The following is a 16964-nucleotide window of genomic DNA, read 5'->3' on the forward strand; positions in this document are numbered from 1 at the left end:
AGCTAAAACACTTAATCTGCTCTGAACTGATGATTTTAGAGCCGAGTGTTCAGGTGAGAAAGAGCAGCTGAAAACAGAGACATACAGTGTGAAACTGTTCCCGTTTCGCCTCACTCATCTCAGCTGCATTCTAAAGCTTTTAATTTGAAGGCACGCTCACCGCACTTCCGATACTTTCCGGAAACTGCTGACATTATGAAATACATGTTCGACTTTACATTTCCGGTTTAACTGAAAATAAAAGCATAAAATTAATTATAAAACATGACGCTGCTGTTTTATGATGAAGAGACCAGAAAAAAAACTGAACATGTCGATAAATATTTAAGTATGTATTAAAGATGTAAACGTGATGACATAAAAGAATAATATAAATGTAGTTTTAATACATGTTATGAACTAAAAGAAAGACAAGCCAAAAAACAAAACAAAAACATTTTAAATAAGATTTCATAGATTTCTGGATCACGCCCACTGTCCCGCCCCACCAACCCTGGAGTCACATGGTGTCAGTAAATTAAAAAAACACCTTTGGTAATTTCAAGTGTTTATTCTGAATCACATGTTGATTATAAATCTGTCTGTGGAGGCGCTCAGGGTCAGCTAACCCTAACCCAGGAAGCTACATTAAAGCCTGCATTTTTTCTGCTGGTGATTTCAGGTACAAACAGTCAGGATCATCATTAAAGAGACGAAGAACAAACAGGACCAGAAGAGCAGAACTTGCGTCTGAACTCTCACTGAAACGGCTCAGTTCCCATCTGCAGTGAAGGCAGCGTTAAGGCCACTCAGGTGAAGTCTGCTGGTTAGGGTTTTCCCACCGAGTCCTGTCATACAAAGACTCTGCCTCCCTGATAAATGTCCAGTTCAACTTTCAGACGGATGGATCAGAGGGTTAGCGAGGAGCGCAGAGTCCTGGTCCTGTTCCTGGTCTGCAGGATCAGTCAGATGGAGGTACCTGAGGGGTCAGGTATCAGCTACATGTTTGGTTATTGAGCTGTTACTGCGGTTAAAAGCAGCAGTTAGTTAAAGGAACCGACTCAGAGACAGTTAACAGAGCAGTGAAGGTCTCAGGTCTACAAGATCACAGCTACATCTACACTCAAGTGCCTCTTACTCAGAAATCATGACACTGCACTCTGAGGGAGTTTCCATCTGAGCTCCCTGGAGAATGAGGAAGCAGCTGGAAACCTTCCTCATCACTTCCTGTAGTGAATCACCAGGATGTTTCCAGACAGGCCGACACAGTCTGGTTCAGATCATAAAGGGGGACAGCACTACTGCAGGTCTTGCAGGTTTTAACACTGTTTACTGTGACTGGATGTTTGTCAGTGAAATGCACCCTGGCAGTCGTAATCGAATGACACTCCACTACTCTGGTTTCAGCATGTCACACTTGGTTTACTCATGATCACACAGATATTGATCAATCTTAAGCACCGTCTCTTTGCCTCAATGCACCAATCATAGCCAAGGAGGGCTAAAAAGTCACCTGGTCCACAAGTGTTCCTGTGGGATCTGAAATGGAGACTGAAGGACTTTGTGACCTGTTCAATTCACTGATGGTTTAACAGATCATCCAACAATTTGCTCTTCATGAAGAACAGTTTACATCCTGTTATCACACACTGAGAAATACAGGGCGTTACCAGTGAGGAATCTTTCAAAATAAAATCTTTGATTTTATATATATATATATATACATATCAAATACCATATATATTCACTGTGTCCTCTGTAACTCTGGGCTTGATCATGATTCATGTCATGGAGACTGTGTGTGGGTGTGTGTGTGTGTGAGAGAGAGAGAGAGAGAGAGAGAGAGAGAGAGAGAGAGTGTCTGTGTGTCAGGATGTCTTCATCAGCCAAGTGTGCCTCTGAGGAACCTCCACATGCTGCAGGACAGACCCTGAGCATCTAAGGACACCTGCAGCTCATCTGATCATAGACAACCCTCACACAGGTTCTGTTCACTAACCAGGTTTTCTGCAAAGGATTGGTTAATAATGCCAAGATCACTGAACTTAAAAATGAAGAATGATTCAGCAGTGAGGTCACCTTGCTGGAGCCTCACCTGAGCTGGACTCAAGAGCAAACCGATCGCATCAAACTGATTCTGCTGAGACTGAAGCACAGAACAAAAGTCACGTCTCTTTTCAAGTCATCAGTTAAATTGCACCAAGAGCAAAAATCTAAAAGTTTCAATCTTCACCACACTCTGGTCAGTTTGACCAACACAAAAGCTCAAAGGTTAAAGGTCCTGATGAACTCAGGGTACAGGTGTGGAGTGTACCCAGGTGTGTCTGCAGACCCTCAGAAACATGGAGGGTTTTGAGTTGAGCTTAAAAACTGTCACATGATGAAGCAGCAGCCCCACACCATGATATCTGACCCCCCACCCCCCAGTTTAACCACCCACGACCCAGACTTTAAAAGCTCTGGAGTGAACTTCATGTCGTGATATCACAGTGCTTAAACTTTCATGTGTGTAGCCCTCAGTTAGCGGCTGCTGTTGCCACAGCAACACCTTACATCACACATCTGATAATGACAACATTTTGTCACCATGGGAACAACAGACCATGTAAAAGCATTGACCCTCCATCACTCCGTCACCACTGTAAAGGTGTACTTCACGCTGACACGTTGACGTCCCTCAGAGCGATAGCGGTTGTTGTTCCAGCGGCGGCAGCAGAGGCTGTTGCTGTGGCAGCAGGCTGTGGTGGCTGTGTGGAGGGGGAGGGGGAAGGGGGTAACGTGGACAGAGCTTGACCATTCTGATTGGCTGGGGCGGAGCTCGTCTGGAACAGGATCTGCTGTAACGTCCGTCTCAGGTTTGGATGCAGGCGACGCTGAGTCTGGTAGAAAATCTCCACAGCAACGCACTTCATCACCCCGGCAACTAGGTCTTCGTACAGTGGCAACGTATACATCCTGGACGTCTGTGGACAGAATTCATGTTGAACAGAGACCCTTACAAAGCATTATGGGAACTGTACTAAATGAAGTCTTCGCGTAGTCTCAGCAGTAGTACCACAATGTATGTTCTCATGTTCTCACGTGTTTGTGGAGGAAGGCCCGGACACGGGGCAGGTCTGGGTAGAATGTGTTCCTCACCACCATCTGCAGCCAGCGGATCTGAACCTCAGCATTCAGACCATCAAACAGAGTCGAGTAACAACCAGACAGACTCACCATCACATCTGCAGAGACAGAGAAAGACACAGAGAGAGAGAGAGAGAGAGAGAGAGAGAGAGAGAGAGAGAGAGAGAAATCACCTCAAACATCTCTCTTTGTAGTCTTTTGAATTACTCATCGAGACCCATATGTTGTTAGCAGTACTGGAGGATTTAAAAAGGCGTGTGATATGATGATATGATTTTGAGGGAGATGGAGCTCAACTCCAGCTGGGTCTGATTTGGGCATGAGAGATTTCCATGGTGAGAGAGAAGTCAGACAAAATTAACTCCAGAAATTTCCTCAACTTTTGGATTAAAAAACAAAACAGAGGAAACCGAAAATCAATGAAAAGCAACATAAAGGTACAAAGATCGAAAAAAGAAGAAAAACAGCAACAAAAGTACCTTTTATATCACCAACAAGAGAAGATCTCAGCACATCTAAATCTAACAGACAGCAAGGAGTGAACCAACTATCCTGCTCCCTGACACCAAACCTGAAGATGAGGTAAGACAAGAGGCTGAATACGAAGGCACTTCATCTACAACACTGAAAGAAGTGAAACACACATTCTTTTAAAAGATTCATCTACTAAAATATAAAAAAATAGTTAACTGAAAAAAAAAAAAAGGAAGAGGAGAATAACAGAAGTCACAGAAGAAGCAGACCTGAAACTAACAACCAGTCAGTCTGGTCCCACTCCTCCAACACCCCCCAAACTCCTCCAACAACTAAGAGGGAGCTTCTCCCTCCTGGAGCTGGACTTCACTGAGTTCAGAGAGCTCACTGTGGCCAAGCTAGCTGAGTCTGATACTACCCAACAGCTAAAGCAAGACAGCCAGGAGGTCACAGCAGAGCTGAGTAGGATCAACCAGGACCCAGAGGAGACTCAGACAGCTGTCACAGGCTGTACGTGAGCTCGAGGTGGAGAACACCACCCTACGACCGGTCAGTAACAGACCAGTCAGTAACAGTCAGCAAGAGACCAGTCAGTAACAATCAGTAACAGACTCTTCAGTAACAGACGGGTCAGTTACTGACTCGTATCCTCTGTCTTCAGGGTTTTGCTGACACTGACCAAACACAGATTCATCACTGCTGTCAGTGACTCACAGTCAGGACCTTAGAGGACTCAAGAGTCCAACATGAGATCTGAGACCGAGTACAGATGTGGTCTGGACTCGGGGGAGTCTCTGAGGACTGAGTGCTCCTGCTGCAGCCAGGCACTGGCAGGGAACTGATCATTCAGCAAATCATCATCAGGTCTGGATCAATAAACCATGCGTACAAGCTTCACCTCACTCTGCCTGGCTTCATGGTGAGATTATGGTAGGTTAACAGTAGGGGTCTGAGGTGGGTGGTCCAGGATGGTCCAGGATCAGAGGGAGCCAATATTCTCAGCCTTGTTACACCTTTCTGTCTCACAGCAGCTTTACTCCAACATAACCAGTCATTCAGTCCTAAATGAGAGCAGGTTGTAGTACTAGAACGAGTAGTACTAGTGTGGCAGTAGTAGTGGTATTAGTAAAGGTAGTAGTGGTAGTGGTATTATTAGCAGTACTAGCAGTAGTAGTATTAGCAATAGTATTAATACTAGTAGTATTAGTAGTATTGGTAGTAGTAGTACTAGTAGTATTACCGTGTGGCAGCGGTGAGTGGTCCAGCATGCGGTCCAGGAAAAGGACGATCTGAAAGGTGCTCCAGGCTGAGAGGTCAAAGGTGGTCAGGGTCTGCAGGTCTGGGGACTCGATGCTCCTCCACAGATCACACAGATCCTGGACCGGCTGGATCAGAGTGCTCCCTGCTGACAGATCCGGTTCATACAGAGGAGGCCCACAGCCGCTGAGCCAGCGCTCAAACTCCAGACCTGAGGACCAGCACCAGGACGGGGGAAGGAGGGGGGTTCACACTTTAACTTCTCCAAAAACACACACAGATTTCTGTTATGGTGGAAGTCAGTAAATTAAATATTCAGGTGCTCAGTTCAGTTAACACCCCCACCCAACCAAGACCCCCCACTGCCTCCTCACCTTCTTTCTGAGCCACAGCCGCGCCCTGCAGCTCGGGGAAATAACCCAGGAAGTAGTCGATGAGGTCCTGAGCCACAACGCTTTTAAACTTAAACTGTGAGATGTAATCCTGAAAACACAAACAGCAGACAGAGCTGTTTATACTGACCTCTGACCTGGCTCCTGTGACCCCTCTAAAGGTTTAAGACAACATATCACTGCAATACAAGAAGGAAACAGCTGTGTAGTCTTTATCCAGCAGTCAGACCACTGAGGTGCACACCTCCTCCATTCATTTCCAATCACATTCAAACAGACTCAGGTAGCTCAAAAAACCCTCACTGGATTCTGCTCAAGTGGAGAACTAACAACTGGGCTCTCTACTTCCATTCTTATCTAAGTATATACAGAGGGTAGTTTTTAAGAAGGTCTCAGATTTCCTCTCATGGAATGACCCCCTTGATCCAAATCAGTCAGACTTTAAGAGCGACCACTCCACTGAAACAGCCCTGTTGTCTGTGACAGAAACTCTAAGAGCAGCTGGAGCTGCAGGTCTGTCCTCAGTTCTTATCTTGCTGGACCTCTCAGCAGCCTTTGATACAGTGAACCATCCTGCTGTCTGTGCTCTCTGACAGACAGCAGGATGGCAAAACCCTTTCTTGGCTTGAATCTTATCATACTGGTCGCTCCTTCAGTGCGTCATGGCAAAGACACAGTATGTCCTTATCCCATCCCCTCCCCACTGGAGTTCCCCAGGGGTCAGTACTGGGACCCCTCCTCATAATAAACACCACCTCCTTAGGTCCAATTATCTGCTCACATGGCTTCTTATATCATATCCTTATATCTCCTGGTCATGTCTCTTTGCTCTATACAACATCAGAAAAATCAGGTCTTACCTGCCTCAGTACTCCACCCAGCTCTTAGTCCAGACCATGGTCATCTCTCACCTGGACAGTCTCAGTCCAGAATGTTTTAGTCTGTGGTTCCTCAATAGTGGAACAAGCTACTAAAGTCTATCAGAGCAGGAGCGTCGCTCTCTATCTTCAAGAATCTGTTGAAGACTTCTCTCTTCAGAGAGCACCTCCTCTCCTAACACTTTTAACATCCTAACATGTATAACTAGCTCTAACTTTGAACTTTACCTGTACTTCTTTACTTGAGCTCCTTAGACCAAGGTCTCCTACTGCACTGAAGCTTCAGTGATGTCCCTCACTTAAGTCTCTTTTGATTCTGACAGTTGAGTGTGACAAACACTCAATGATTAACATTACACTCTGACTTTCATTTGTTTCTTTTAAATGTTTTTGACAATCAGCAGACCCAGACTGGAAAAGACCACCTGACCAAAACTGGAATAGGTCCCCTGGCCCAGACTGGAACAGACCACTTGACGTAGACTGGAACAGAGCCAGTCCAACTTGGTCCCATCAGTCATCACACCAGGAGCTTTAGTCAGTGTGTCCCTGTCTTTTTGTAAACAATCATGTGACATTCAAATATATCTGCCTCGTACACTGACAGAGGAGGTCTGAGCTCATCTGAGTCTGTCTTTGTTTTGTGTTTGACTGTGTTCATGTACATGTCTTCCTGTGGCTGTGTGGACAATTGTTTTTTTCTTTTTAGGGTAGAATCACAATCCACGATCTTGCTCATCATCGGCATTCTGTTTTCGCTCCGATTTTATTCTGAAAGTCCTGACCAGAAGTTGTGGTTCCTATCTTTCCGCTGCTTTGACGCTTGTTTGTAAGTTCGTTCACCCACAGCTTCATATTATATATGAGACTGACTGATTTACTGAACTCATTATTATTCTTCTTCTCGTTATTTATTTCATATCACACATCGTATATCTGCTCTGTCAGAGGTTTGTCAAGTAAGCAATAGAACCTTTGGAACTTCCTTTCAGAACTTCTCAGTATAAAAGCTCACAATACCTTGAAATAAAAAATAAAGCATTGCTGCAAAAAAACAAAAAACAAAACAAAACAAAAAGCTGACTTTCTTTCTCCTTTATTTTCTAGTCAAAATTGGTAAAGGGAAGTGATTCTGTGGGTGACTGTTGCTACTAAGACGGACATCCATTTTTTCTTTTTTTAGATAAAAAAAAAAAAAAAAAAAAAAATCATACCAAAATAATTTGGCGGGCCAGATATTGTTGCTGGCGGGCCAGTTTTGGCTTGTGGGTTGCCAGTTGCCAACCAGTGGTCTACAGAATGTGTGATGTCAGAGAGTGTCCTCACTGGAATGGCGTGCATGTGTGTACTGACCCTGAGGAAACAGTCGAAGCGGCGGACGTCACCACAGAGCTGAGACAGGTACGACACAAAACAGAAACCTTTCTCGTAGGTGAACAGGTTCATCAGAGTGCTGGGGTTAACACCTGGAGGAGGGAGGAGGGGACAATGATGTCAACTCACCTGTGTCAGTGTCACTCACAAATGTGTGTGTGTGTGTGTGTGTGTGTGTGTGTGTGTGTGTGTGTGTGTGTGTGTGTGTGTGTTTCTGTATGTGTCTGGTTACCTGGCTCAAACTTGACCTGTAGTTTACTCATAGGGTTGTTGTCTCCAAGGAGACGCAACTGTCTGTGGAGGGCATCCAAACGCACGACAGTTTCCAGACAGGTGAACGCCTCACCTGAAGATGAGGAGGGAAGAGTTAGTCCGTTTCATCCAGTACTACTGCAGGTGTTGTAGTAACAGCAGCTGGTTGCTTGGCCTTTGTAGTGATACAGTATATGGCCAAAAGTATGTGGACAGTGTGCTCCTGTACTACACTGTGAAACACCTCTGAAACAACACTACACCTCTTCATTTTTACCTTAACAGTTGGTTAATAACAAAGCCTTAATTAAGGCTTTAATTAAGATATTTTTGATTGGATATTAAAAGAATAATTTATGGTTAAATGAATGGACAGTGAAATATTGATTATTAATTAATTATTTTGGGACTCATACAAGAGACCACATGCTATTTGTTCTACAGACAATAGAACTCACTTTCCTCACTGTTCACACCAGGGGACGACCCTCCCCCAGGGACTTCACTGACCAGTCAGTGTTGGTCAGTGTGTGACATGTGACCCCCCAGGGTGTCACCAAACAAAACCAGATCTCCTTTGTTCTTCCTCTTCCCTTTTTGTCTTTGGATTTTAATTCATTTTAAAATTACTATTTAATATTAATATTTTTAATATCAATATTTTCTTAATGTATGATAGCCAATAAATTGATATATAACTGAAGGTCCACCATATGGTGCCCCGTGTCTACAGACCCAACATTTATGGTATCCTGTTCGTGAGGCAGATCTCAGACCCAACAATTATCTTTAAGGGGTTATGTACAGTATTCTGTAGCGAGCAGGCATAATATTACTATTAGTACTGAAACTTAAATACATACAAATAAATAAAATCCATGAAACCCAATACATTATATTTCAGATGACATCATATCTGAGTCTGTTAGCAGGAGCAAATTCAAACTGCTTCAAATTTACTTGATCTTTAACCCATTCATACCGGTTGCTGCGTAGCGCAGCATTGTTGATTCCTCGTCATTTTCATGATGCATGCAGCATATAAATATGTAAAATATGTATAAATATATCATGAAAATGACGAGGAATCAACAATGTTGCGCTACGCAGCAACCGGTATGAATGGGTTAAGGAGGTTTAATTTGCTCTTTGAGAACATTTTACTTTAAAAAATACTCAATACTAAAACTAACATGGGCCTCAGTACTGTAGTATTTTTCTGCAGTATTTTCAGCGGTATTTTCGAAGTATTTTCTGCAGTACTCATACCATATGCCTCAGTAGTGATAGTATCGGTAGTAATAGTTTCTGCAGTATTTTCAACAGTATTTTCGCAGTATTTCAGCAGTATTTTCAGCAGTACTCCTACCGTAAGCCTCAGTAGTGATAGTATCAGTAGTGGTAGTATTTTCAGCAGTATTTTCAGCAGTATCTTCAGGAGTACTTCTATCATAAGCCTCAGTAGTGATAATATCAGTAGTAGTATTTTCATCAGTATTGTCAGCAGTACTCCTTACCATAGGCCTCAGTAGTTATCCTCCTCTGGGCATATGTTGCCAGCCCTTCACTCAGCCACATCTCCTCCCACGTGGCGTTGGTGACGGCGTTTCCGAACCAGCCGTGGGCGATCTCGTGGATGACGTCAATCAGCAGAAATTCGCTGCTCTCCAGGATGGAGGCGATGATAAAGGTGAGACAGGGGTTCTCCATGGCAACGATCGGGAAGGAGGGGGGGAGGAACACGATGTCACACCTGAGGGACGGTGGAGGTTGTTATACTTGTATTTTCAGTCATTGCGAGATAAAACCGCGTCTCATAAAACTGTGAACTCACCGGCCCCACAGGTAAGGCCCAAAAAGCTCCTCGGCCACGCCCAGCCAGCGCTCCACACTGCCTCCCAACTTCTTCACTGCACAGGACAACAGACATGGCTCTGCCCACACACGACTTCTAATTAGAGGAGGACAGGCAGGGGTCAAAGGTCACATCAGTCCTGTTACATGTGATCTTCATCAAAACTCAGCAAATCTGTCAGTTTAATCCTGATGGTCATACATACTAAGATTTACAGATTTACACATGGTGGATAGTTTACAGGTTGACACAGTATTTGTCGACTGATTTCTGTCTTTTAAGCACAAACACGTCATAAACACACACATCTCATCACCTTTTAAGTTGACATGTTGAGTGTAATAACAATCAGCTGCTTATCTCCACATCCAGCTGTTACAGATCAACATGGCGATCTATCTGTGGTGGTGTCTGTGTGACCTGATTAATCTCAGTCCAGTGTTCCCTCTCTTTCTTTTAGCTGTTTGGTCTCCACCAGTTCCTCTTTAGCTGCTAAATGTTCCACTATGTTCACCAGCTGCTCTCTGACTGAGTCTGTCTGCTGTTTGCTGCTCAACAGGTAGAGGACAGAGGCTGAAAACAGATGTTTCTCTGAGAACAGCTGGATGAGACTGAATGGAGAGACTGAACCAGAACAGGTTTATTTTGGAATTGTGAAGATAAAGTTCAGTCAAAAGTGATGTTGAAGGGGCGTCGTGTAGCGTAGTGGTCTATGCAGGCGCCCCATGTGTAGAGGCTACAGTCCTCGCTGCAGTTGGCCCCGGCTCGAATCCCGCATCGGACGGCCTTTCGCTGCATGTCATTCCCCCTCTCTCCCCGTTTCCTGTCTCTCTCCACTATACTATCAAATAAAGGCATAAAAAGCCCAAAAAAATATACTTTAAAAAAAAAAGTGATGTTGAATCACTGTCAATCTACTGATCACATCTGTGGACTGAAAGATCACACACTGACCTGAGGTCTGTGTCCTCTGGTCAAGATATTATCGCTGCCCTCAGGAGTCTACTGTGAGCAGACAGTTAAAACTATGAACCTGGATGTACTGTATTCAATCCTGTGGTACTGGGACACATTTACAATACGTGTAACAATGACACCCTTGTTATTGGTGCAGGTCACTGCTGTTGTTCAACAGTGTGTGCTTGAGAGAAATTATGCGTTATTCATGTTTGTCGTCTGACCGACCTCGGGCCGACGTCCACGTGCTGCAGCTCTCCTGCCACCAACGCCACCAGGTAAGACGGGACAGGAAACTCCATGGAGAACTGGAAGACCCGGTCCTGTTTGGAGTAGGAACTCCGAGATGCACTCATCAGAACCGTCACTCCATCTGGGACCTGAAGAGGAAGAGGAGGATGAGGAGGATATTTTCAAATGTTTTGAGTTAAACTACTGTAAATTCAGTTTCTCTTCCGCATTCTGTTTCTCCTCCACAGTGACTCACATCCTCTCCAGAGTCCTGATCTAAAGGACTGAATCTGGTCTGAGCTGACTTCATTAAATTAAACGTCAGTGTAAAGTTTTGAGTTTAAAGGATGAACAGTTTGATCCTACAGACTGGAAGTGAAGTCAGCTCCTGACTGATACTAATGAACTCAGTGGAAAACACTAGCTGCATGTGTGTTTTTTACACATAAAAGACACCCATCAGATCTGAATAATTAAGGTGTGTAAATATTTAGTCTTTACGTCAAACACTGAACAATGTCTTGTTGCTTGTATTTATTATCATGTTTAGATAATGGAGTTTAACTTGGAGTGATTTGAAATCCATGTACATCAGTATCTGTGTAACACTGTGTCAGTGTGTGGAGGTCTGTGGACTTATGTATGTGTCCAGCTCTACAGCAGCTCAGACACAGAGCAGTGACAGTCCAGGTGTCAGAGGTCAGAGGACAGAGGTCAGACTCACCCTGACAGTAGCGGTGTATGTGCTCTTGACGGCCGGTGTGTCGAAGCAGGGGAAGAAGGAGCGGTTACACACAGAGTGACCCTGAGTGAAGACCAGAGGACGAGACTGACCACAGGTCAGCTCAGAGTCCAGCCACCAAATCTGACCACACACACACACACACACACACACACACACACACAGCAGCTTCAGTGATGTTGAATATTTCCATCAATAAAAAGAGATTTGATGAATTTTTAAAAAATAATAATAATAATTAAAATAATCATTCAATAATCATTGTTGCATTGATTACATCCATTATCTGATGACACTGCTTCAGAGTCCAGATGTCTTCTACATCTAGAGATCCAGAGAACCAGGATCCAGACACTCATTGACTTATATAGTGCTTTTGTAGTCTTACTGACCACTCAAAGCCCCTAACAGTACTTGCCACATTCACCCATTCACTCACACATTCATACGCACAGGATCAGCCATCACGGGCAACGTGGGGTTCAGTATCTTGCAAAAAGACACTTTTTGGAGGAGCTGGGGATCGAATCACCTACACTCTAATTAGCGGATGACCCGCTCTACCTCATCAGCCACAGCCGCCATCTCTTTAATCCTAGAAGTTTTCAGATACTGAAGAGTTCTGCCTCTAAAAGTCAGTCAGTGTTTGAACTGGTCCCAGTCCACAATGCAGCCAGGTTATTGAGGGACCTGTCTTCTCTCCTCTCGTGTCCTCCAGTTTCCATCACAGCAACTGAACCTGTTCAGGTCCTGGACTTTGTCCTCACCAGGGGCCGCATGTACAAACGTTGAGTATGCACAAAAACGTTGCATAGGCCATCTTTCACGCTCACAGTTGGATTTAACATGAGTGAAATTAACGCTAGAATCTGCGTTCCTCCGCGCCAGCTTCATATCTGGCATACGCTCGTTTCTAATGGTTACAGTCAATTGGTGACACTTAGAGGTGATGAAGTGAAACTACTAACATAAGGAACTAGTTCTAGGTTTATGAGTCTGTTGGCCCACATGTGAAAACAGTTACTCGTCAAACTGATTTACACAGCACAGACACGTGGGCCTTATTGAAAACAATAACACATTCACAGGTGTATGCAATTAAATAAGTGGATATAAAAGCATGCGCAAAAGGATGTGATACATGCTCCAACAACAATGGCAGCTTTGGCCCTGTTAGAAGACCTTGTCAATGACAGAATAAGAAGGGAGCGAACATTTAAAGACAGCGTCGATTTATTTTGCCCATGATGATGACTGGAATATCAGCCGTTTCAGATTTCCTAGAGCAATCCTCTTGTTTATATCTCAAAATTGGCTGTGTGGATTCACATGGAATTTGGTGTTCCCAATACATTCCCGATTCCCTCCCTCAATCCATCAACATCAAAATATTTGGTAATGATTGACCAATGTGGGCGTGGCCTATCACAGAAAAACTGAAATTCCTTCTGTTTTGAACTCCAAAGATTCAACATAAATCCCTTGTACGTCCATCACACCTGAAGTCTTTTCAGCACATCTGCAGAATTGTATCAAAAGGTTTCCTCAGATTTGCTTTGCGCTGGCGGACCTGCGGGTCGGAATTGCGCTCTCATTGGGCAGCCGGGGGCGAGTGGCATGGGTGGCTTGGACCCCATTCATACCTGCTTCCAGGTCTAATCTTTCTTAAGTATTTATGCCAGAGGACGGAGAACTAAGTAAATATTTTTTTCTGCACTCTACCTCTGACAGCAGAACCTCCACCTCACACGTGCTGAAATTCCTCTTCTTTGTAGATTTCCCCGTTTGCTTTGGCCATTGTCTGTAACAGCCTGTAAGAATCTGTTATTACTGTTCTTCAGTGGAAACTGCTTCACGTCCAACACAGGAAACACAGAAAGATGCACGTTCTCACCTGGAGTCCTGGTCTACACCTCATGAAACTCGGGATCACTGAGAACCTTTCTTTTACATCATTTTAGGGCTACTGCGATTAATTGCCATAAGTCGACGTCAATATTTTAAGTCAACAAATTGTCGCTATTAACCCCCATATATTTATTTTCTATTTATCATTTATGATCACATTGCTTCTCTGTCCTCTGCTCGGCTGCATACTCAGTGTACACACACACACACACACACACACACACACACACACACACACACACACACACACACACACACACACACACACACAGCAGAGCAGCATATACACACAACCAGGTGAAGTAGAGATCACAACTTACAAAAAGTAAAAGGCCAATAAGAACTTTATCAAACCACTGTTCAACAAGCACAAACACAAAAGAGATATTTTCATCTGTTCTGTCCGCTGTCTGTGTCCGTGTGTCTTTACACAACAACATGGCGCTGGTTAAGCTAATAGCAAATTGTTATGAAAAGCTAAAGGAAAGCTGTATGTTTGTAAATCCATCTGGTAATCTCAGTTCAACACAAATCTTGGCAGACCGTTGTAAACTGAGCCACTGGCCGAGCAACCAATTCTAATCCTTGTGAATTTATTCTTTTAAAAAAAGAACCAGTAATAGTGTGAGCTGGATCAATAAGGGCCGGGATAAGATGAAATAAAATCCGAACAGTTCCCATTCCTACAACTGGCTACTGTCTGAGCACATCAGTTCAAATCCCTTCACTAGAAGTCTTGTTTCACCAGTGTTACTTTGTTATTAATATTTTTTATGCCGCACAGTGAGATCACTCACAAAAAAGTGAAGGATTACTTCATTTGTAACTGTCATCTATTCATTAGCAGGATGAGCTTTTCAATATCTAAATATTTTCAGAACGTCGTCCGCTGCTGCCTGAGAATTTACACTGAACTAGTGTTTGAGAAAATGTCTAACCCAGAATCTGGGATTATTGACCGTGCCAGAGTGTCATTCAGATTGTCTGAAGGAAAATTAATCATTTAGATTACTCAACTAATTTATAAATAGTCGATAGATTAATGGATAGAAAAATAGTCATTAGTGGCACCCCTAAATCCTTTTTTTATTTTATGTTGTTAAATATTGCTGTGCTTATGGTTAATTAAAAAAAAAAGTGAACTCTGGTCAAGTTTTCTGTATGTCCCTCTGTGACAGTCTTTATATTTCACGTGGCTTCATAAACTATCATAAACAAGTGTGTGATGTGGTCTCCTTACCGCCGGGCCATCTGTGGTGATGTAGCGGATTGTGATCTGGATCAGTCGGCCTGGTTTCACGGCTGCTGTTGGCAGGCTGATGTTGAGCGATGATCCATAATCTGTGAACGGGTCGATCCGGTATGTGAGGGAGACGGGCTCCTCCTGTCCGGCCCCAGGGACCTTACAGTCTATGGAGTGGATTAACAGAGAGGGGTGGGAGTCCAGGACGAGGGTGTGAATCCCCGCCTGTACTGGGATCAGATCCAGAACCAGCCAGCCGCTCATCTCCTTCACAGCAAAATTCAGCCGCAGGTCCAAGTGGAAGTGTCGCAGCTGGAAGCAACTGAAGTTAGACGCTGAGGCCACATCCACCAGGGGGCACCGTGGAGACCCGGGACCTGGAGCTGCTGAGGGCCATGTGGAGTACCCAACACAACGGGCCCCAGAGATCGGCAGTGACTTCCGACAGCAGCATAGAGAGGTGGGAGTCTGGTGGAGCTCTGCCATCATGAGCCAAACCTGGGACTACACCCCACTTAGACCTGGACTAACTGCATCAAAGACCAACGAAAACCAGAAGGACTCTTTAAAACTTCAAAACCAGCAATGGCTGTCTTCACAAGGACAGAAAAGACAAGGTCTGACTACATTTAAACCAGTTTTAAACCACAGTCTGTCCCTGTAAACTAGACCAGACTACATTCAAAATCTGATTAAACCAAAGTCTAACAAAACCTTTATGTAAACCAGAAATAAATAAGGACACTTGTGATCCAGAACCGAACTTAAACCTGGACTACCTGCTTCTAGACCCCCACTAAACCGTGGCCAGACTACATCGACTACCCAGTTTAGGAAAGGACTAGTTTAGTCCATTTACTCAAGTTAACCAAAATCCAAACTCCACCTGAGTCCATGTCCCCTGACTACATTCAAAACCCCATCAAACAAAAGCCTGACTGAACCAAAAACCAGAAGTGAACTCCAAACAGGACACTTAAACCAAAAACTGGGTCTAAACGTGTTCCTAGACCAGTAAGCCCTGTATACAATACAATTATAACCTAGCTTTACACAGGACTGTTTCACCAGCCTGGTCTGAGCCCAGGACTTAATTTAAACTCAATTTAACCCATCTACATGACATGTACCCGACCAGCCGGCATTCAAAACCCCTTTAACCTAAAGTCTACTTTGACTTCAAACTGGAAATAAACACTAATAAAGACACTTGTGACCCAAATGAGCTTAAACCCAGTACCATCAACTCAGTACTAAGTACACTTCCTACCCAGTTCACCAACTCCTTCCTCATTTAAAGTCCAGTTTAACAACCTTAAGCCAAACTCAGTCTACATTTAAGCCAAAAACTGTCAGATCAGACTAAATTCAAAACTCCCTTAAATGAAAGTCCAACTGAACTCAAAACCACATCCAGACAGGAAATACACCAATAACAACACTAGTGTTGAAAACTCAACAGTTAAAGTCCAGTTTAAACCCATTTAAACCAAACGTAGTCCACATTAAAGCCCATTTTAAACCACAGACTGAATCTATCTCTATGTAAACCAGGCCAAACTACATTCAAAACTAAATTAAAATCTGACTGTGAAGTCTAACTCAAAACAACGACACACACCGAGGGCTGAGCTTCACCCTCCAAACGACACATTTAGCCTGGTTTCGGTCCGTTTAACCCAGACTACATTTAATCTCAGACTTAGCCGAGGCTAGCTGCTGTGTTAATTAGCACCTTTAGCTTTAAACAGCAGGCACTTTAACAGACGGCGAACGTGTCGGAGTTAAGAGTTCAAAGCAGCGGCAGTGTAACTACTTAACTCATTTAACTAACCTGGTTAGCACCGTCGGCTAATTAGCAGACAGTCTAATTAGCATTAGCAGCAGAGAGGTCATTGTTAGTGGTTTTTAAGGACATGCAGTTTAAGTAAAATCCATCAGGTCCCGGAGCAAAAGAACCAGACAAACACCGGCTCCTCCTTGTGCACTCAGCACGTCTCCCTGCTCTCTGTCCCGGTCACTGAATCCAGATCCTCCCGCTGGGTTTAACGTTAGCTGGAGGTGGTGTAAGTGTCGGTGTGTGGAGGACAGAGGATAAGACAAAGACAATTTTCTCAAACAGAGACACCGGAGAAGACAAAGCACAGAGGAGGATCTGTTCCCAACCAAACAGGAAGTAACAAACGCAGGAAAAAGTTTCTGCAGAGCGGGGGGAGGGGGGGGGGGGCGCTGTGGAGCTGAGTAGACCAGTACCAGGTCAAAGGTCAACAAGAGGGCGTCTTCATATTGAAACATA

The 16964-nt window shown here is 44.0% G+C and overlaps 1 protein-coding gene across 1 annotated transcript; it reads right to left on the reverse strand.

Annotated features, from left to right (window-relative positions):
- Positions 1-353: 353 nt before the first annotated feature.
- Positions 354-16867, reverse strand: rnpepl1 (arginyl aminopeptidase like 1). The gene is made up of 11 exons (XM_056373628.1): positions 14666-16867; positions 11500-11640; positions 10773-10924; positions 9567-9683; positions 9250-9485; positions 7713-7826; positions 7460-7572; positions 5211-5319; positions 4820-5047; positions 3061-3203; positions 354-2942 (listed from the first exon to the last, which is right to left on the reverse strand). The coding sequence occupies exons 1-11, from the start codon at positions 15155-15157 to the stop codon at positions 2634-2636; spliced, it is 2154 nt and encodes a 717-aa protein (XP_056229603.1). The 5' UTR covers positions 15158-16867; the 3' UTR covers positions 354-2633.
- Positions 16868-16964: the final 97 nt, after the last annotated feature.

The sequence above is a fragment of the Seriola aureovittata genome, chromosome 4 (assembly GCF_021018895.1).
Source record: "Seriola aureovittata isolate HTS-2021-v1 ecotype China chromosome 4, ASM2101889v1, whole genome shotgun sequence".
NCBI lineage: Eukaryota > Metazoa > Chordata > Actinopteri > Carangiformes > Carangidae > Seriola > Seriola aureovittata.

Excerpts from the sequence above, each read along its gene's own strand:
- rnpepl1 (XM_056373628.1), bottom strand. The coding sequence starts at position 15,157 with ATGATGGCAGAGCTCCACCAGACTCCCACCTCTCTATGCTGCTGTCGG. Across the intron at positions 7,573-7,712 it reads ACAGGTCAAGTTTGAGCCAG|GTGTTAACCCCAGCACTCTG; the intron begins GTAACCAGACAC and ends TCCCTCCTCCAG. Across the intron at positions 5,320-7,459 it reads GCTTCGACTGTTTCCTCAGG|GATTACATCTCACAGTTTAA; the intron begins GTCAGTACACAC and ends TTGTGTTTTCAG.